The sequence below is a fragment of the Hippopotamus amphibius genome, chromosome 4 (genome assembly GCF_030028045.1).
Source record: "Hippopotamus amphibius kiboko isolate mHipAmp2 chromosome 4, mHipAmp2.hap2, whole genome shotgun sequence".
In the NCBI taxonomy this organism is placed as follows: domain Eukaryota; kingdom Metazoa; phylum Chordata; class Mammalia; order Artiodactyla; family Hippopotamidae; genus Hippopotamus; species Hippopotamus amphibius.
In genome coordinates this window covers 133,530,580-133,551,495 of record NC_080189.1, presented here as the reverse complement: position 1 = coordinate 133,551,495, position 20,916 = coordinate 133,530,580, and the positions used below count along the sequence as shown (strand labels likewise).

At 40.7% G+C, this 20,916-nt stretch overlaps 1 protein-coding gene across 22 annotated transcripts in view; it reads right to left on the bottom strand.

Moving 5' to 3' along the window:
* ZNF438 (zinc finger protein 438) overlaps positions 1 to 20,916 on the bottom strand; it is a 174,001-nt gene that overhangs the window by 63,177 nt on the left and 89,908 nt on the right. For 18 of the 22 annotated variants that reach the window (XM_057732900.1, XM_057732902.1, XM_057732914.1 and 15 more), the window contains one exon: positions 17,332 to 17,409. The exons of 2 other annotated variants lie outside the window; for them this stretch is intronic. Coding sequence is in view for 6 of the 20 variants with exons in the window: in XM_057732914.1 (XP_057588897.1) it covers positions 17,332 to 17,333 (2 nt within the window). In the remaining 14 variants the exon portion in view is untranslated. Of the gene's footprint in view, positions 1 to 17,331; positions 17,410 to 18,380; positions 18,456 to 20,916 lie in introns of those variants that run through there. 2 more of the 22 variants (XM_057732916.1, XM_057732911.1) reach the window with 2 other exon arrangements.

Here is a 20,916-nt window from a genome sequence, read left to right as displayed (position 1 = left end):
TGTACTCAAGAAGTTGCTGTACTAACCTTTTTTTCTTCTGAGGGAAGCAAAAATAATAAAGCTTCATCCTCTACTTGGCAGGTCCACATGCTCTGTGAATATGAGCTGGCATCCTCTGGGCAGTCAAACTGAAGAACTCAATTCATGGCCTGAATGTCCAACACCCTGGCTGGCTGCAGTACTAGTGGCAAAGAGCACTGTTCACTCTCTTACAGATAAACTTATTACAGACTTGCATTTTTCTCATCTGCGGCTGACAACCACAGAAGGCAAGAATCGAAATACCAGAGTACAGGCAGTAGGAAACCCAGTTTAGAGACCAAACCTCTCGACAACTGGAAAAAAATATAATACTTCTCAAAAAGGAATAAGGATACTTAGTTCTTACTTCACCTCATAAACTATGTACTTTTGTTCCAAAGGGACAAGCGTGTTATATTTTACTTTTCTCACCAACTCAAACATATTCAGAGATTTTCAAATTCAAGCATACAAGGTACAAGGTCTTTTACAGATTTGACTTACTCTGCCTAGAAAGAAAGCAATGTTTTTTAGAAAAAAAATTTGTTTTTGATAACAGCATTCATAGTGTCAGTAAAGTCCATGCCCAAGATTCTACTGCATCATGAACTAACCTTTGGAGATTGGTATCATGCACACTTATTGCCTCATCCTCGTGTTTAATAGTCAAATCTGTATGCAAACAAGTGTAATATATTTATGTGGCTGATTTTCTCAGACATCTTGTCTCAGGTCCTTTTCATCAATGATGAGATTGTTGAAAAGCCATGATTCTTTCCTAATTCTCAGAAAAGGGCTGAGAAATAGATGTTATTTCATAGGTAGTATTATCAGGACCCAGAGTCTGTCTGTCAAAGCCTATGAGGAATGATAAAAATCTTCCAGTACTCGGACAAGGAAAAGCAAAGTCCTGCCAGATCCTGTTCTGGCAGCTCTAAGTACATATTTACCCTGCAGAGCCAGGTTTAAAAAAACCTGTATTCTATCACTGCCTCAATAAAGGCCCAAAGGAATCATTTCTGAAAACTTTTTAAATTTCAAAACTATTTGCCTGTTGACTTATACTTGAAGGATCATTTAGACAGATACAAAAATCTCTAAGCTACCTATTCTTTTCTTCAAAATCTTTTAAGTAAATTCCATTTTCTTGCATTGAATGAAACCTGAGGCCAACATAATTTCCCCCTTTATAAACAACTCAACCTATTTGCCTGGTTCCCCCAAAGGAATCTTTCTTTACCTCTGAGGTACAGCAACTTTACCAGGCACCCCTTTACTACACAGATTCTAGTTGTCTTCTATTTCAGAACAGCTTACTCTCTAAATATTGGCTTTATTTCATTTTTTGGGGTCTTGTTGTATCTGCAATTATATGTATGATGGACCTGCTCTGCCTGTCTTCTGTATCAGCAGTCTATAAACCGAGGCACACGTGGAGCTGTATGAAGACTGGGAGACATGTCGGCACAGACCGTTTAAAGGCACTCAAATTCCAGATGCCCAACCTCCATCCTTCCTATTAGGGATCTTTCCTGGAATGCACCTGAAGCTAAGGTACCATGCCAGCCTCTTTCTCATTCTCTCTTCCCCTCCCTCACAGTCACTCTTTTCCCACTTTACAAAAGAAATGCATACCACTCACTAATCCTGGCTAGTGCATTGCCCTGGAATACAAAAACCCTCCAGGAAGCCAAACCTGTAAATCCTCCTTTAATCAAAGCAGTACAATAAGGACTTGTTCTCTCCCCATACATATAAGAACATACATATTCTATTAAGAAATGGAGTATGTAGGCCCATGTTAGTATATTACAAATCCAGGTACACAGCAGCATGAGGCAGTAGCGAGGGTGTTTTTACTTAAGGACCTTACCTTCCAATACCTTCATTATTGTAAAAGATACAACTCAACTCTGGAAGACTTTAGTGAGTGCAAAGCAAAGCAATGTTGAAGGCAGCTGTATCACCGTATCCAGGCAACACGTGGTAAGGCTCTGTGCCTTATCTATTTGTCTATATTAGAATTAGAATTCAGCTGTGTGATGGTTGTCATGGAGACATACATTAACATATTTATTTGAGCTGAAAAATCAAGTTGGATTTTTACTGACAGAAGGAAGTCTGACTTGGAAGATAAGTTTAAAACTGACGACTAAGCTTTGTCAATTAGGTTAAATGGCAACCATTTTCCCTACATTGAATGATGTACATTATAGCTGCAAGGTGTTGATAAAAATATATTTCAGACATATGTTACAACAAAAAATTCCTCTAAAAACTCATTGTATGTTGGTAAATATATATTAAAATTAATAATGTTTCTAAATAACACTTCCTAAGTATATTGGGTTAAACAAGGTGCCTCCAAGTAAAAGAGTAATAAATATAACAGTCATTTGATAAATCTTAGTTAAGCCTGTTTGATAAACTTCCCCAAACTGAGAAAGTGATAATAAATCCCTTTCGAAGTCAGATGGTTTGCAATTCTTTGCTTTCCACAAATGATTGAGTAATTGAGTTGTTGGCAGATAGATCATTAAAATAATTTATAGGTCGCTTATTGATTTCTGGCACATAACTCATAAGGATGAGAAAAGTTAACAAACAATGCAGTTCTGGCATACTGTAAACACTGGTATTTTAAACCAGAGGCCTTACATCATCTTCCAAATGTATGTCTGACTTGGCTCTCTTCTCGCATCTCTAATCTCTATGACCTCAGTCTTTTTCTGTATCATCTCTTTTCCCTTGCACTCCTTCCAATTTTGTTTTCATGCCTTTGGTAGTTTTGGTTTTTCCTCCAACTGTTCTTTCCTGAGTTTTCTGCTTCTAATTTTATAATTAAATTTAATTATAATTATTAATTTATAACTGATAATTTCACCATTTCCCATTTTGTGTGTGATATGATATAGGAATCCAATATTATGCTCTTTCATATAAGCAATCTTTTATCCCAACCTGATACATTGGAAAATCTACCCGTCCCTTCCCCACTGGTTTACGAGTACCAGTTTTGTTATAAATCTAGGTTCCATATATAGATGGATCTGTTTCTGAATTCTCTATTCTTTCCATTGGGTAATTTGTATGTCTTTATACAACACACTGGCTTATTATAATTTTATATTAAGTCACGATATAAGGCAGGAAAGACACTTTGTTTTCACTTTGTCTCTATAATTCTTGGACCACTCCTCTACCATGTAAGTTCAGAATTATAATGTTAAGTATCACCAAAATAACAACAATGAAGATGAGTAATACTACTACTAGTAGCAGTAATGTTAAAAACCCCAAATCTGTTAGGAATTTGATTCTAGGTGCATTGAGAGAATTAGCATCTTTGCGATATTAAGTTTTCCACTCCATTAATACAGTGTTTCTCTCCATTTAATTGGATTGTAGTTAATGTCTTTCAATAAAAATTGTTAACATTCTTGATAAAGGTTATAGACATTATTTTCTAGATTTATGCAAATGCTGTTTACATTGTGCTTCTACCGTAAATTGCATATTTTTTAAATTGCATTTTCTATAGTAACTCCACTGTGGAGAAACCTGGTGACACCAAGTGATGAAGGTTAACATCGCTAGTAATGTCATGGGATAGGATATGACATAATCATGAGAAAACATCAGACAAACCCAAATTGAGGTCCATTCTACAAAAGACCTGACCACTACTCTTCAAAGTGTCAGGTCCCAGAAAGAAAAAATCAAGAAATTGCTGCAAATTGGAGTAGACTAAAGAGATAACAGCTGCCTGGGTTTGACCCTGAAACAGAAAAAGGACATCAGTAGGAAAGCTGGGGAATCGGAAAAAAAGGCACAGTTCAGTTAATAGTATTGCATCAATGTTAATTTCTTAGTTTGAGAAGATATACCATGGCTATGTAGGATGTTAATTATTTCAAAATAAAACATTTAAAAAAAAAATTACATCCTCTGTTTTGTTTTTGCCGTTGCTGGCCCACAGACATGTAATTGGCTTTTCTACACTGACTTTTTGTCCAAAAACCTTGCTCATCTCTCTAGGTGATGCTAAGAATTTAGCTGCGGAGTTCTGGAAAATTTCTACATAGACAATTATATCATTTGCCAAGAGTGACAGTGTTTTTTCCTTTCTTTCCATTCCTATGTACTTTTTTGGGGGGAGGGTTTCTCCCCCATTTTACTCTGCTGGCTGGGATCTCTGGTACAACAATGATTAGAAGTCACGATATCATGGATCTTTATCTTGTAAGAGTTAAATGATATCTGCTAATGGTCAGAGATAATTTTACTTTCATGAGAATAATCTAAGGAAAATAAACTGCTTTTGCTTTGAACATTTCTACCATAGAGATAGAGATACTATTTTTAAAAATTTTCCAATACTAAAACATCTATTTGAAAAGCATAAAAGAATACACAAAACAGAAAAGGAAGTAACATGAAGACAGAAAAGAAAAGCAATATGGTATTATGTTATTAAAAGAAAAGAAAAGCTGTGACATTAACCCTGTAGACAATTAACATCTTCCAAACTCTGTTTCCCCCCCATGGTGTGGCGCTGTCACTGAGAAGTGGTACCAAGATGGAATCCACGTTTCCAACCCTCCCCCTTGCACCAGATGTGGTCTTGTGCATAGTTTCCCCCAAAAGAACGTCAATGGAAGGGGCTAAATGTCACATATCAGGCTGAGGCTTTCCTGAAGCGGGTGAGGTGGGTTTCTGCTCCTTCCCCAGCTGCTGGAGGACTCAAAGGCCCAGGTTATAGACAATCACCTACTGATCAAGAACACCTTCAGTGTACAGCTCGTTAGCAATAAATACGCTTTAATTAGGTTGAAGTTATTATTATTTTTTGTAGTCCAGTTGCTATAGCACCTAGCGTTCCCCAAGTAACATAAAAAATGCTATCTTTAAGTGGGGTGCAGACCAAACAAAAAAACCTAAAATAGAAGACAAATGCTTCACGGCCCAGCAGCAGGAAAGGCAGAAACTGAGTAAAGGAGAGAAAGATAGTCATGTCAAAGAGTCACAAAACTTTTAACACAACTATTGCTTGTGTAAAGCAATTTTACTCCAATAAAGAGCTTTAAAAATATATATATATATATACATAGCTTGTGAAAAGGAATCCATGGTGACAGAAGTCAAAAGTGGGTGCCTCCAAGGGAGCAAATCAGGGAAAATACTGGAAAGCAGCCTCCATCTGGGATAATGGAAATGTTCTATATCTTATTCTCGGTGGCAGTTTACATGGGTGTATACAATCATCAAAATTCACTGACCCAAAAGCTGTGTGTTTACTCTATATAAATTAGACCTCAACTTTGGAAAACTCCTGAGATAGCTTCAAAGGCAGAACAAGTGTCTAAGCCTATAGCTATAAGGAAAAAGAGATGGAAAACAGAATATCAGAATAACACTATTAGTTGCTGCATTTATTGAGAATTTACAAGAAAGAAATCTGCACAGGCAAGAACTGACAGGTTTGAGAGCAGAACTGAAAAGGAGCAGAGAATCCAGAAATCTGGAGGCTCCCAGGGTTAGAAAATCTGACTGCTTCTGGATTTCACACAGTAAGAAAGGAGACTGGAAAAAGGCGTTGAGCAAAGATGGCCTGTTAGGTGTTCTCAGGTGAACAGAGGGAAGTGAGCCTTGCTGCCGATCAGACTGAGCGGGTGACCTTCCCACGAAACCTATTTCAATGGCAACCCAAGGGCCCCTGTAAGCTGAGAGAGGGGGGAATAGCAGAAATGAAGCAAAGGAATAAATGAGGCGTGGGACTTTCTGGCGTGCTTTTTTGGCTGGAGTGACCGTGTGCAATTTACTGTCCAACCCGGGATAGTTCTCAGAGTGAAAGAGGGCATTATTACCTAACAAGCATGAGAGATGTAAACTGAGACTATCTCTGCCAGATGGGGTATGCAGTCCCTCTGTCTGGCAACTGCAGTCAAGTACAAGAAGGTAGATCAGAAGCCAACTAAGTTTCTAAGAGAATAACATTGCCAACTCCCTCCTCCCACCCCACCCCCCACCCCGCCCCCGTCCAAGCCTTGCCTCTAAGCCTCTGGCTGATTCCTAAAACAAGGCTCAAGCCACCAAAACTGCACGATCAAAAAGTAGGAAACAAAGGTTACACAGCCTCCAAGGAGGGCGTATTCCCCAACATCCACCTAAGTGTGACCTTGGAGGAAGATGGGCAAAGAAGAACCTTCCAGAAGAACCTTCCAGAACCATCCAGAATAATGAACAATGGGGTTCCTTCTAGAGAGCAGGGCCAGAGTCTGATCAGGGACATCTTCTACCCCAGGCGAGAGTTTTTCCAAATGCTTCTTGCCATTCCATTTTTGGGGGCCACTGTGAGTATTCCTAATTCGAAATGTTCCCTCAGCTTCAGAAAATTAAACACAAACTTGTAATTTGCAACTTGGGCCTAATGCAATAAATTATGGACACCGCACGTAATGTGATGGTGGTAAGAATAAACCCAGAGTCTTTGACAAAGATCACTGAACTGTCTGCCAGGAGGCCATGCTTCTCCTCCGACCCTCGCTATTAACTGTGTGACCCTGGATCAATCATGATTTCTCTCGACTTCAGTTCCTTCATTTGTAAAATGAATAAGAGGAGGTCTGCCAGTTCTGTAATTCTAATTTAAAATTCTCAACCTCGCTGAGCCAAAAAGAACTACAAAAGTCCTCTCCAAAATGTAGTTACCTGGAGAATCCATAATAGGCTAGTGGGTCTGGGTTTTACAGCAAAAGCAACTCAGCACAATTCTAAAAAGTTATATTGGCAAGAAGAATCCTGGCATTTTTTCATTTCTTGATTTTTCTATATTACTTTGCTCTCATTATAGTACATTAAGGAATAAATATAATCATTTTTAAGTGGGAAAAGACATTTGCCTTCCATTTCATTAGGCTTTAGAAACTAATCCAAAAAGAGGAGGGAGCCGCACTTCAAAATTTCGATTCTTTTGTAACATTTACAAACTAAAATTTAGGATGTTTTAAAAACTGAAATGCTATTTGGAGAAGATTTTTCATCTAAAAATACTATAATAACACATTTTATTAGTTACATAGTCAACAATAATATTCATCGTATCCCAAGAATATTATTTTTTCAAATAATTAAAATTTGAAAAATATGTCTGCTAAATTTCAACTTTTGATGCCTCTAATTTCTGGAAGAAAATAGCACTCAGGACTCTGTCTCCTTCATTGATAAAAGATAAGACAAAAACTAATATTCTACACTGATACTTTGTTACTCACAGTTAATACAGTTTTATACATGTATGAAAATAACAGCCAAACACTTTTAAAAAGTAGGACCCAAACTTTGTCCCCTCAAATCACAATACGTTGTTGGGAGTTCCCTGCAGGTCCAGTGGTTAGGACTCACTGCCTTCACTGCCAGGGTCCAGGTTCAATCCCTGGTCAGGGAACTAAGATCTCGCAAGCCATGCAGCATAGCCAAAACAAACAAACAAACCAAAAATCATGATTATGTTGGGACACAAAAAGAAATGGCAGATATTTTGCAGGTCCTGCTACCACATGCCCTAGTATCATCAGAGAGTTTCTAAATCAGCCATATTTATTATCACGGACTACAAAACTCTGGACCAGATGTTGGACTATCACATAAAACCAAGAAATATCAACTCTTCAGTGCCTTGAGAAAAGATCACTCAATTATCTATTGAGTGAATTAGTGACTCAAAAAATAACAAACCAGAATAAGCACCATAAAATATCCTACATCTCTGAAACACAAATTTGCAGGTGGACCTCAGATTGTATAAAACACTTAAATAAGTTCCAATAACGGAAAATTTGTAAGTGGAATATTTTAAATGTGCTAAGGAAACTAGAGATATTTGACAGTAACTCTCAGGGAAAAGAAGACATGTTTTTTTAATGATAAAAAGGATCCCTTAAGAGAATATTTTACAGTTTATGTCTCTATATCAGTATTGATGTTGAGAAGTCCCTTGTTTGTTCGTATCCAAAACACTTTGTATGTGATAATTTTTCTTCTCTGGAAATGTCACCATTTATCTTTTCTTTCTGTTCTAGGAAAGTCTCCTGTATTATTTCTTTGATGATTCTCTCCCATTTTCTCTTGTGTTAGTGAGTGACTGAACCTTCTGGATTGTGTCTCTAATTATTTCTTCCTCAAATTTATCTTTCAATCCTTCTAATGAATTTATTTCAGGCACCATATTTCCAATTTTTGTGAGTTACTTCTTGTTCTTTAATTTTCCTTTCCTTCAATTCTCCTTTGTAAGAAAGACTCTATTTTCTATGCAAAATCTTCTCACATTTTCAGAGACAGAAATTATAGTTTGTTCTTAAGTTTCCAACTGCTGTCTCTACTTTTGTCTCCTCAGAGCTCTTTATTTCTGTTTACTTCATCTCTGCTTTCAGATGGGAGGCATCCCCAAATATCTGTTGATCCTTGGCTGACTCTCCCAACTTAAGCGTAAATTATTAGTGAAGCAAGATGGCAGCTCTGTCTGTGGGCTGAGCTTGTTGAAGGTGAGCTTCACTGAAGACCAACTGGGGAGCAAGCTGGCTTTCCCTGTGGGGAAACCCTATAGGGAGTTTCTCTGGGACTGGTCAGGTTCTCTAGAGAATCCTCCAGCACTGAATGGGGACTTAGATGTTTGGTTCCTGGTACTCTAAGAGCAGGGCAAATGTTTACAAAACCCACCCGCCACTGCTCACATGTCCCTGAGGCTAGATTCTCTGAAGTTTCAACATTTCCAGACAATAAACCTCCCAACATCTGGGTGTGGGGAAGGTGGTTATCTGGCTGGCGTGAGACAAGGACCCAAGTGTCCATCTGGTCCTTTTACAGACTTTCAACTGGTCATCTGCTTCTAACCCGATGCTTTCCCTCCTCCAGCCCAACCTCATAACTCTAATCACAGCACCTCCTTAGGTTCCACAAGGCAAAACTGCTTCCTGTCATGTTATTCTCCTCTGTGGGAGCTTAGGTTTTCACCGTCCTAGATTAAGTCACAGGATCATATACTTTCTGTGTTCATATTTGTGGATTAGAGTTACTGATGTCATCTACTTTTTATCAAGGATAGAGCTGGATTTCTTTTTTTTTCCTTATGTCCTTCGTCTGGGATGGATTCTGTAATAGGAGAAGGCAGAAAGTTCTCTATTTGCTATCTTAAAATCAGAACTTACAGTCTCTACATGATTTCACACACCATTTGTAACGGTCTGAGGCTACACTTTTGGTCAGCTGAGCACACACTCCCTTTGCCCTTCTTTGAATTCCTTTGGAGAAAGCCTCTCTCAGTCCACGAGACCCCAGGGGGCTTTCAGTCTCTGGGCTACGCCCCTCTACTGCAGCATTGGGCCTCAGTGATTATTCATCACACAGAGGGTCAAGGAAAGTTGATTTGCTTCTTCTCTAAGGCAGGCAGCAAGGTGTCTGGCCCCACCAGTTCTCTTTCTGTTGGGATGCTAAACTGGGAAGATGACAGGCTCAAGCTGCTGGTGGTCATCTTCCTGATCACATGCTGTCTGGAGAATGACAAAGAAAGAAACAGGCAGAGCTGAAAGAACGTCCAGATGAGATCATCCGAGTCCCTGGCTGCAACCATGCCTGAAGCCAGATGCATCTCTGGAAACCCTAGTTATATAAACAATTAAGTTCCTTTGATTTTCATAAGCTGGCTTGAGCTGGCTTTCTTGCATTTGCAACCGAAGGAGTCCTGATGAATTCATCACTGAATTGAAATGTTCCAAATTACTAATACTTGAATGACACAATGCCACTTCTTTGCCAAAAATTAAACAGCCTAAATTCTTTTATTAAAATAAAATCACAAATCATAAATATCACACCCATATGTCCCTTTCACCATTGAGACAAGATACTTTGATTTTATCTGAGTATTCTCATGTTTTCAGGGCACATATACATTCTGCAGTACTACATACCCAACAGCCCCTAACCTACAGAACAGTTTTCCTTCGGGGACTTCAAAAAGTCTTGTCTCTTTAAACGTCTACTGGGGCTCTCAGTTTTTAATCAGACTTGCGTTGTATGGCTGTCTTATGTGCTATGTGGAAAAATGAAATAATACATCTCAAAATATTTGTGGCCTTTGGAAGAAAAGTAGAGTTTAAAAGTAAAGAATTATTCAGCCTCAATCTCTGACCCAGAGACTGGAGACCAGGATAATTTCAACGCAAAGGTTTCTGGGAAGGAGGCAGACAGTAACAACATGCTTCCAAGGAGGCAGGTGGGGACGCTTAGAAGTCATATGTTCCTTGGATGCCCTCACTGAACTAACCTCCCCAAGACTATCTCTGGGCCACTGTGCTCGCCAGCCCAAGGGTCATCGTCTAAGCCTCTGCGTCTGAAGTTCCTGCCTGGGTCTTTATCAGTTTCAAGTGCTTCCAGAGGCAGGGCAGGTAATCCAATAGAGTGAGGAGGCTAAACATTTTTAATGTATTACATTTATTTCATTTGCATGAAAAAGTAAATCTCATTAAAATTCCAGTCTCTCTCACTCACTTTTTTATTGGTTTAATTTTTTTCATGCAGCATTTCTATCTATTATTTCTACTTTGTCCATGGTTTGTTTCATAAGGCTTTTTGACACGGAAACTCCTTATATGCACAGAAACTGTGTAAGAGTGAATAACAATGAAGATGATAATGGTTCAGTTTATTGAAACTTAGTATGTGCCATGCACTGTTCCCAGTGCTTTCCACATATTAACTCACTTTGTCCTCACTTCAACCCTATGAGGCGGGTGCTTTCATCCTCATTTGACAGATGAGGGCGTGGAGGCACTGAGAGGGGTAAGTGGCTGGTCCAAGATTATAGAGCAAACAAGTCGTACATATGAATCCAGGCACCCTGTTCCAAGGACCTCTGCCCTTAAACTATTACTCTGCACTCCACCAAGAGATACGCCATCAGTTCAGGGTTGAACTGCGTCCCCCCAAATGCTACCTTGAAGTCCTAAGCCCAGGCATCTGTGAATGTAACCGTATTTGGAAACAGGGTCTTTGTAGACGTGACTCAGTCAAAATGAGGTTTTCCTGGATTAGGGGAGGCCCTAATACATAGTGACTCCTGTCCTCATAAGGAGAAAATCTGGACAGGGGGAAGACAGCTATGAGAAGATGGGGGCGGCGTTGGAGTGATGCTGCCACCAACAGGAACGCGAGGGGCTCCCAGAAGCTGGAAGAGGCAAGACAGATTCTCCCCTAGGGACTCTGAGGGAGCAGGGCCCTGCCAACACCTAGAGTCCAGATTTCCAACCTCCAAAACAGTGAGAGAATAAACTTCAGTTATTTGAAGCCACCCAGTTTATGGTACATGGTCACAACAGCCAGAGGAGAATAACACAGTCTCTCACTTATACTGAAATACGCTATCCTATCAACTTGTTGTTTCTAATTTTAATACAAATGGCAGTATAAACAACATTTAACTTTCCTCTTCATTCCACTTAAAAGAAACCAACAGCCAGGGTAGGGCTGTGAGAACTGGAAAGCACAGGCTCCCATCTCATAGAGGCAGCTTCTCACCAGCTCTCACGGCTGATAGCCACCTGCAACAGTACAACTAAAGCTGCCACATCTTACACTTTTCAAGAGAACCCAGAAATCCAGATTTTTAAATTAAATTAGCGAATTCAATTAGGAACTAGTTAGAATAATACTAGTTAATAACGAATTCATGTTTAAAACGAACACTGTGCAAGTCAAACGTGGTCCACAATTATGAACCAAATTGGGCTATAGTCTCTGCTTTGTATGTTTCCTCTGCTTCCTATGTCTCCTTTCCTTTCCTGGAGGCGTCCATCCACCAGGTCTAGGAAGCAGGCGTAGTGCTGGCACTAGAAGTCAGGTGAGAGTCAGCACCTCAGGACCAGGGACCCCTCTTGGGATGGGCTGAGTGTGGCAGATAAGGAAGAGCCCTACACACACCTGGGTTCAAGACTGAACAGGTGCATTCTTCTGGATCCGTATGTGAATGCTATTCTAATACTATTCTTTCATGTTCTCAGCTGGTCTTCCGAAGGCATTTGTTTTTTGGGAGAGACTTGGGGCTTTAATGGAGTAAAGGTTCGGGGTAAACCTAGGATATGACCTTGGTACTTCTCAGGCTCAACGCCACTTCATTCGTAACTTTGTCCTTATAACTTAATGAGCTTCCTGCATTTCTTATCTCTTCTCTGTATACATGAAAGAAGTGTAAGTGGATGACAACAGCTCAGAGCTGTCTTGTCAGTATTCACTGTCCTGTAACCTATGAAAGTTGCCCAGAAACCTAGGAACACTTTTGGACAGCAGTTTTGTGAAAGCACTTCTACAAAATGTGACTTTACTACTCAGGCTTGTTAAAAACTTCAAAAACATGAAGAATCATTCTGAGAATGTTAACGTTAACTCTAGCCCAGTAAGTCTATGACTATTGAGCAGCCTTAGAATTTTCTGAGTCCTCACTGGCTACAAACATTTCTTCAGTATCTACTGGAGTTCAGACCTGTTGACATGGTACAGACACTAATGATCGCCTCTGCTAAGTGACAGGAGGTACCTGGTGTCGCCAGGACTCCCTCTGTTGCACTGAGGTATTTAATTCAGTGATGCAGTTTGGCACACCATGGCGCTGGGGACTTATAAAACTGACAGTATTATTTTGGAAAGTTTGTAGAGCAGTGTTAAGACGTGAAGTACCACAAAATCTATCTAAGTCATTTCATTTAATGTTTTGAGGGTTTTGTCTGTTTTTTGCTTAAATTAAAAATCTCTCCATCTTTCAAGAGTTTTCACACATGTTAAGTCATACTGCAATTCACTAGCTTACTATTCTCACAACCATCCCAAATGGTCAGTAAAGCAGGTTTCATTCCCACAGGGCAGATGCGGAAGCTGCAGCTGAGAGCATTACATATGCTGTTCACGGCTGTCAGTGAGGCAGGGAAAGCTTATGCTCAAACCTACCCGCCCCCCGCCCCCGCCCCCCCCCCAATTCCAAGTTCACTGATGTTTCCCAACAAGTAAAAGTCACACAGACTTGCAGGATCAGGCTGCTTAAACAGTTCAATGGCCAGACCTGGGATTAAAACCCAGTTCTATTGCTGACTAGACCGTTGACATCAGGTACGTTTTTTAAACCTCCGTAAAGCCCAAGTTCCTTGGCTATAAAATGGAGTTAAGATCATAAAGGGCATGTAAACACATGGCACAGAGTGGGTACTCAACAAATTTTAGTTTTCCTCTCTTCCCTGTCTCCTACAGGCTCCCTCAAACCTAAGCAGACCATCCACTGTCTGGTTAAACATGTGGATGGTTAGTGAAAACCTAAGTCATTATTAAAAAGTAAGTCAAGAGATGTGAAGACATTGATAACACAACAATACGTTAATTGTCACAGGCAAAGAAGACCACAGCAGAAACTGCTGTCATGTATATACTGTTACAGAAGAGCCAAGAGAGTGGTTCTTCCTAAAAAATCCGTGACGTTGAATCCTTTTTTAAAGGGTATAGGTCGCATCAAAACATCACATCCTGAATTTATTCTCTGCCATCTAATAAACGTGGCTCGCTGTTGCCCAACATAAATTGTTTAACACACATCAAAGAGATGGGAAATATGTCTGACTATGGGGTGGTTTGAGACTTCTGAGTGTGGATACCCTGGCAGCCTTCACTTTCCACATCGGCCAGGCGTGTGAGCCCCAGGGTCACCCAGCGTGTCAGTGTCATCAGAGAACTTAAATTCTGACTCCTTTAGTCTCCTCTCTGCTGGCTCCCCTGGATGAGGGTGGGGTCGGGGATGGGCCCGGATGGGAGGTGAGGGGCTGCAGAGGTGCACATGAGAGTAGCATAAACTCAGGGGAGGGACAGCTGCTGTTGTCAGGAGGCAGACATGAGCCTGCTACCGGAAAAATGAAGCAATTATCAAATTTATTGCTTAAAAATATGAAAATGCATAGCATAATTTATACTGTTTCTTCAAATTTCAACTCAATGCTAGAGAATTAAGTGCCAGTAACTATCGTCTACGTGACTCCGGCTGCTGGCACAATCCTGCAGAACTGGGGTTGTGTTACTGCTTATGCGGGTGGTTATTAAACACTGTTATGATTACACGAAAGGTCGTATTCCTCATACACATAACTTCACTTACGATTATGAGTTAGACGTGGACATGCGTAGACAATGGTCTCCTTCCATTAAATGCAAACTGGTGGAAATGACTGTTTAAGTTGCCAGGTTGTAAGAGAAAAGAGATCAAACTAATGAGGGTGAAGTGGTATAATTGGTTTATAAGAGAAATCACGCCAAGGTCAAGGCTGACATCACCAACTCCCACACATCCAAGCACACGCAGACCGGTGACCTTCTCTTTTTTCCCACCACCACGGCTCGAATTCAAGCTGGTTCTTATTTGTCTCCTGCTCACAGGCAGTTGACGAATCATTTATCTTGGCAAACACCCTTTCGCTCATGTTGCCCATCTCAGAAGCCCCTGAGGGCCTCCCACTGCTTGAGGGACAGAGGTCCAACTCTTCAGAAAGGCATTCACAGCTCTCCTACATTCAGCCCCTCCTTCTAACTCAGTGGTTCTCAACCACTGGGGGAGCTTTAAAAGATAAACAGGCTTACGTCTCATGCCTCAGAAATTCTATTTATTATTAGTTCTGGGGTAAGATCCAGGGACTTGTATTTATTAGAGTATCTATGGGTGACTCTTATTCACGGCCAGGGTAGAACCAACTCGTGCCATTTTCCCACCTAGTATTTCACTGACATAAACTAAACCTTCTGTTCCAGCCAGCAATGCTGCTTGTTTGTTTATTTGTACCCCTGGTCCTCTATTCATGCTATTAACCTGGAATATCATTTTCTCTCCTAGCTCTTTACTTAAACCTTTGCCATTGCTCTAAGGTAACTAAAACTCCACCACTATCTTCATAACCATGGTGAATCATGTTATTACCATCCTGACCATCCTAAGAACACTCGTTAGCTTCCTGGAGTCTTTTACGGCAATTCATAACACATTGTTTGCACTGCGAATGTTCCTTTCATACTTTCCTCACTGTATTCAGGCTCCTGGAGGGAAAATCACACTTTTCATATTATCTTTGGTCCCCATTCGTCAGCCCCCAGCATCCAGGACAGTATTAAACGTAAGGTAGACACTAGCTCCTGTGCTCCAAGCTTCTAAGATGACTGAACACATTAAATTCTTTAAATTTTATGCAGTGTTTTTCTTACAGCCTGACAACAGAAAGTGTCAACTTGCAGGACTGTTTACACACACGGGTGTGTTTTTCATGGCAAGCATCACTAAGCCCATGTAGGAATGATAATCACTTGTCCACAAAAACTGACGCCATGTCAAATATAGGGTTGATGCCTATAAATGTGTTTTTCCTATAGAGGGAAGTATTTTCCATGTTTATATATTCAATTCCCATAAGTTCATAGAACAGCTGAAAGGGGCAGGGTGTATAGTTAAACAGCTCCTAATCTGTCAATACCTGACTTAAAAATGACCCACCCATGTGATAGGACAGCTGAAGCCCTGTTCACCATCCTAATCTATTGTGGGGAGGATGAGAAGTGTCCCCTTGCCCTCAATTCAGAAAACATGAGAGTATCAGTGACCTACAGGTAAATGTCTCCTATGCAAATACTGAAAACCAAAAAGCTACTGGCATGAGCATATCCAACATGGGGGCCACTGCCAGAGCCCCAGCTCAGACCCCCCTACTGATCAAGATGCCCCAAAGGTTACGGTTCTCTGCTTCTAGGACATGAGAGATGTGCTTCCATACTCAGAGTTAGAGGTTCTCTACAAAATAGTGTGCTACACGGAGGCTCCACCAGTACTTCTGGGTTAAACAGTCTTGGGAGGGCTGGTTGAGAATCCTAACAACTATTTATAACATTGTTTTTGTGGAAAAATGCTTTCTGCATTCCAAACAACGGGATTAGACGTGAACTTTGGGAATACAGTTTATTTCTGAGGCTGAGAACTGACTGTGTCTTGTTAATTACACCAAGCCAGTGTTTTCCTAGGACAAGATGGCAGCGCAGAGGTCTGCCGGGGGCACAACGAGAGTGAACGACTGCCATGAATGTGGACCATGTGTGTCTGCAAGGATGAAAGACGTAGGGGAGGATGGGAGAAAATTCCAGGCACATTCCTAATTTGTTAAACAAATATTTACCGAGCACAATTAAAGGCTATGCCGAATGCTGTGCGAGAGAAAAATAAGTGAGACAGAGGTCTGACTTTCTGGTCTGCACCACCTCGGGTGGGAGGTAAGACAGACATCAACACACACTAAAGCTGCAGGGGAAAATCCTGGCTGAAGTCAGCAGGGAGAGGGAGAGCTCGTGCTTCTAGCTGGGGTGGTCAGGGAAAGCTTCACGGAGGAGTCTGGACCTGACCTGAGCCTTGAGGGCTTGCGCTAGATTTCAAACGGCAGAGGAACCAGGAAGGGAGGAGCAGAGGACGTCGCAGAGAAACACCAAGAAAAACAGTCCAAGTCGAGATGCAGAGGCACAGACAACAATGAGAATTCAGAGAACAGGAGAGAGCTCGGGTGGCTGAGGTGGGATATTTTTAGGAGCTTGGTAGAGGGCTTTGAATGCCAAGCAAAGGCATGGATTCTATCAGCAGTGAGTGGGGACCCATTAAAGGGTTTTCAAATTATGGGAGTGGTTCTATATGCAGATCTGTTGCACAACAAAAACAGGATGGAAGACAGAATGAAGGCAGAAGACCATTAGGAGATAATTATAATAGTTGGGATTGGTTAAGATGACCTTTCGAAGCTAGGTTTTTGAATAAACAGCTAAACATTGAAGGTTCCAGTGATGGTTAATTGTTAAATATCTCCCATTAATCATCAAGAACATATTTAGAAAAGCCATGCAAAGAAGAAACTGAAAAACACAGTATCTGCTACAATGGAAATCATTGTAGAAACATGAAGTTTGGCCCACAGTTGGGACTTGTTGCCTAGACTTGATACAAAATAAAGGATGATTTTGAGGTGCTACTCTCATTTTTAAAAATAATACCTTCATTTTACACATTACATTTTTAATAAGCACATGAAATTTAGTAAGCAATCATCTTTCCACTATTTTCCAAGACCAGTGATTCAACATACATGGGGGCTGTAAGAGAATCTGAGCAATCTAAGCATTGAGAAGGCGTCAAAGGTGGTGAACTTAACCCTTTACATTTTAAATCAGTCCTAAGCTGGTGCCGAGACATGTAAGCAGACTTACATGAGGCGACTTGACGTAGCAAATGTCTTCTAAACTTCACATTTTCAGTCTTGGTTGAGACATGGAATTCATCTTTATCTGAAAACAAATGTAATGGAAGGAATGAAATGGAAAGAATTGATAGGTAGCTCACAGAAGCCAATCAGATGATTATACCTTAAAGACCATAAAAGAGTTATATTTAATTCTATAAAACTGACATCACTTATGTATAATTTAAGAACCTAAGATAAAAATCCCAAGCTATGCTCAAAGACTTCTAAAATAGGAGGTCTAACACATTCCCTTCCTATATGTTTATGTCAATCTCCTAAAAATACTGGAAAATATACCATTAAGCCTGATTTACACTGAATCATTTAAAATGTAGCCAACAATCAAGCCCTACTCACTACTATTTCATGGAGAGCAGGGAGGGATGAAGTTGAACAAGTGATGGTTCCTGTCCTCAGGAAACCCACAAACCACCAGAGACAGACAAACATGAGCAACTCCTCATCAAGGCAGGTACAATAGTGCCACAAGTGGTACAAAGTGCTATTGGATTTCGGGGAGGGTTACTTACTACAGTGCAAATGTGTGACGGCTCTGTGTTATGATTGAACTGTGTCTTCCAACCCCTCAAATTCATGTGTTGAAGCCCTAATCCCCTAATCACCTCAGGATGTGACTGTATTTGGAGATAAGGCCCTTTAAGAGGTGATTAAGTTAAAATGAGGCCTTTAGGGTGGGCCCGAATCCAATCTGACTGGTGTCCGATAGGAAGAGGAAGTTAGGACACACAGAGACACACCAGGGGAAAGACCATGTGAGGACACTGCAAGAAGACAGACATCTGCAAGCTAAGGAGAGAAGCCTCAGAGGAAAGCAAGCCTGCAGACACCTTGATCTCGGATGCCTAGTTTTCAAGACTGAGCAAACAAATTTTTGTTGTTGAAGTCACCTGGTCTATAGTTATTTTGCTATGTAGTCCCAGCAAAGTAACATACTCTGTAAAGCTGACATTTAAATACACTTTTTTAAAAAAATAAATTTATTTATTTATTTACTGGCTGTGTTGGGTCTTTGTTGCTGCATGCGGGCTTTCTCTAGCTGTGGCGAGTGGGGGCTCCTCGTTGTCGTGGCTTTTCTTGTTGCAGAGCATAGGCTCTAGGTGCATGGGCTTCAGTAGTTGCGGCACATGAGCTCAATAGTTGTGGCTCACAGGCTCTAAAGCGCAGGCTCAATAGTTGTGGTGCACAGGCTTAGTTGCTCTGCAGCATGTGGGATCTTCCTGGAGCAGGGCTCGAACCCGTGTCCCGTGCATTGGCAGGCGGATTCTTAACCACTGTGCCACCTAGGAAGCCCCTAAATACACTTTTAAAAGAGATAGGACTTTTAACAATCAGATAAAGACAAGGTGTGGAAACAAATAATATTCCAAGAAGAAATAAAAACTACTTTGCTTTAGACATAGTGGCCACAATACAGAGTATGAGATCAGATAAGTCAAAACACTTCTACAACCAGAGCATGGTTTGGAGGTGAGGAAGAGAAAAGTAGGTGGGGGAGGGAGTGAGGGAGGAAAAGCAGGAGGGAGGGAGGGAGCAGGGGACCCGCAGATCAGCAGACAGAGAAGGATTGGAACGTGGGCTCAAGGTCCTATTGTAAAAGGGGTTGAACACTACATTCAGTACATGGGGTTTTATTTTATATCTAAAATGACCCATCAAGGGTTTTCAATAGAAAACTCATTCGAATTTGTATTCTAGAAAAATGGCTCTGGTTTTAGAGTAACTCTGAGAAGATTCAAAGGGCAGTGAGACCTGTTTTGTTACTGCAATAGTCAAGATAAGAAGAAACCAGGGCAACTGCAATGGAATTAAAAAGTTGAAAATTCACTGAAGATGTGCTTGATAATGAGAACCTGAATAACCACCCCATCAGCTATTCAAGACTGAGGGTTGGAACAGTTACCGCCATCCAGTCAGATGGTCACAAATGCGGCGTCCTCGGCCTCCACAGACCTTTCTTTTCAATCACAACCATGCACTGTGTACATCGACCATTACGTTAAGAAAACCACCAATCAAAGACTTGCCTAACTTCTGACATCTTACCTAGAACTTGAAAGCCCAACCTGTAATCAACCTATAAAAACCCTAAACTCATTTCCACCCCTTCAAGAATCATCCATGTGGTCTGTCTTGTTATAGCAAGTCAACAGAACAGTCCGCCTATCTCTTAAAAGGTTTATTTATTTGAGAAGCAGGCTTTCCACAAAAAATTTGATATCCACCAATGAATTCAAGGAAGAAGAGCCAAAGGAGGGAGAGCCCTGTCCTATCTTTTCAGGGCAGAAAGAGGACTAAGAATAACTTAACAGTCACTGGTGACCTTCGAAAGAAATTTCAGGACAGCAATAAAAGAGAACAAAAACTTCCAGTAATTAGGGGATTAAAGAAAGAGAAGAAATGGAATTAACTAGTCTAAGAGGGCTGGCACAGTTTGAAAATAAAGCTGAATCTTTAACAAGAGTTGTTGTTTTGTTTGTTTTCATTTTTAATGATAGTAAAAGGAAGACGGGAAGGAAGAAAGATTAATAAAGAAAGAATGATAACAGAACAAAGTCAAGAGAAAATGGGAACTAGAAGTCTGGTAGAATCAGCCGTGTAAAAGCAGAAACTTTTCTTTATGGTTAGAAGTGGAAAAAAGGATGGATACAGATAAAAATTGTGTGGAAGGACATGAAGTTGAGGGAGTTAAAATCAATGCCAAGGCCATCTGTTATGATAGAGAGGGGGAAGGAAAGAGAGGTGAAGAGACAGTATATAAATGAAGAAATATCTGAATTTAAGAGTTGGAAAGAAAATAACTAGCCAGAGAAGAGGAGAAAAGAAAACAGAGGGGCTTTTGGCATTTGAGATCTTGAAATGATTCTGACTGACAGAACTGCGCAAGTTAAATAGTGAGTTCTGAGTACCAGAAATCCAAAACACAAATTAGGAGAAACAGATTATGGAGAAGACAGTTTCGAGTCTGATGATGACATGGCTGAGGAAGTTACAGCGATGTCCCTCTGGGAAGTCAATCAATAACAAGACTGAGAAAGGGAGATGGTAGCTTAAGAGAAGAGAAGGAACTAAGGGCACCCCGATCCCTGAATTGACGGCAGAGAGTAAAGAATACATCAACTTCCCTTTAAAACCTAGAGTTAGACAAATTCAAAACTTTCTCTCAAGACAGTTTTTGTCTTGAGACCAAAAAAAAAAAAGCACTGCACGAAAGCCAGGTTTAAATTTCAGGGGAGGAGAGGGAAGAATTCTGGGTGTAAGACCAAAGTTATAAAAACTTATTCAAAATAGAGCAGGGGGTCCAGATGACATGAGGAACCAGAAGTACGTTGGCAGTGGAGCTGGAGGTTTCATATGAACAGGGTAGGTCTGACTTCTTAGAAAAAGAGGATAATAAGAGTAGGGCTCTACCCAGGTTGACAGATGTACAGGGGACAAAACACCATTCTCTGTCTGTCTCACTCTGTGCCTTATCTTTCTGGTGAGAGAGGGTGAAAGACTGACCACATATGTCACCACTCTGTCACTCTCT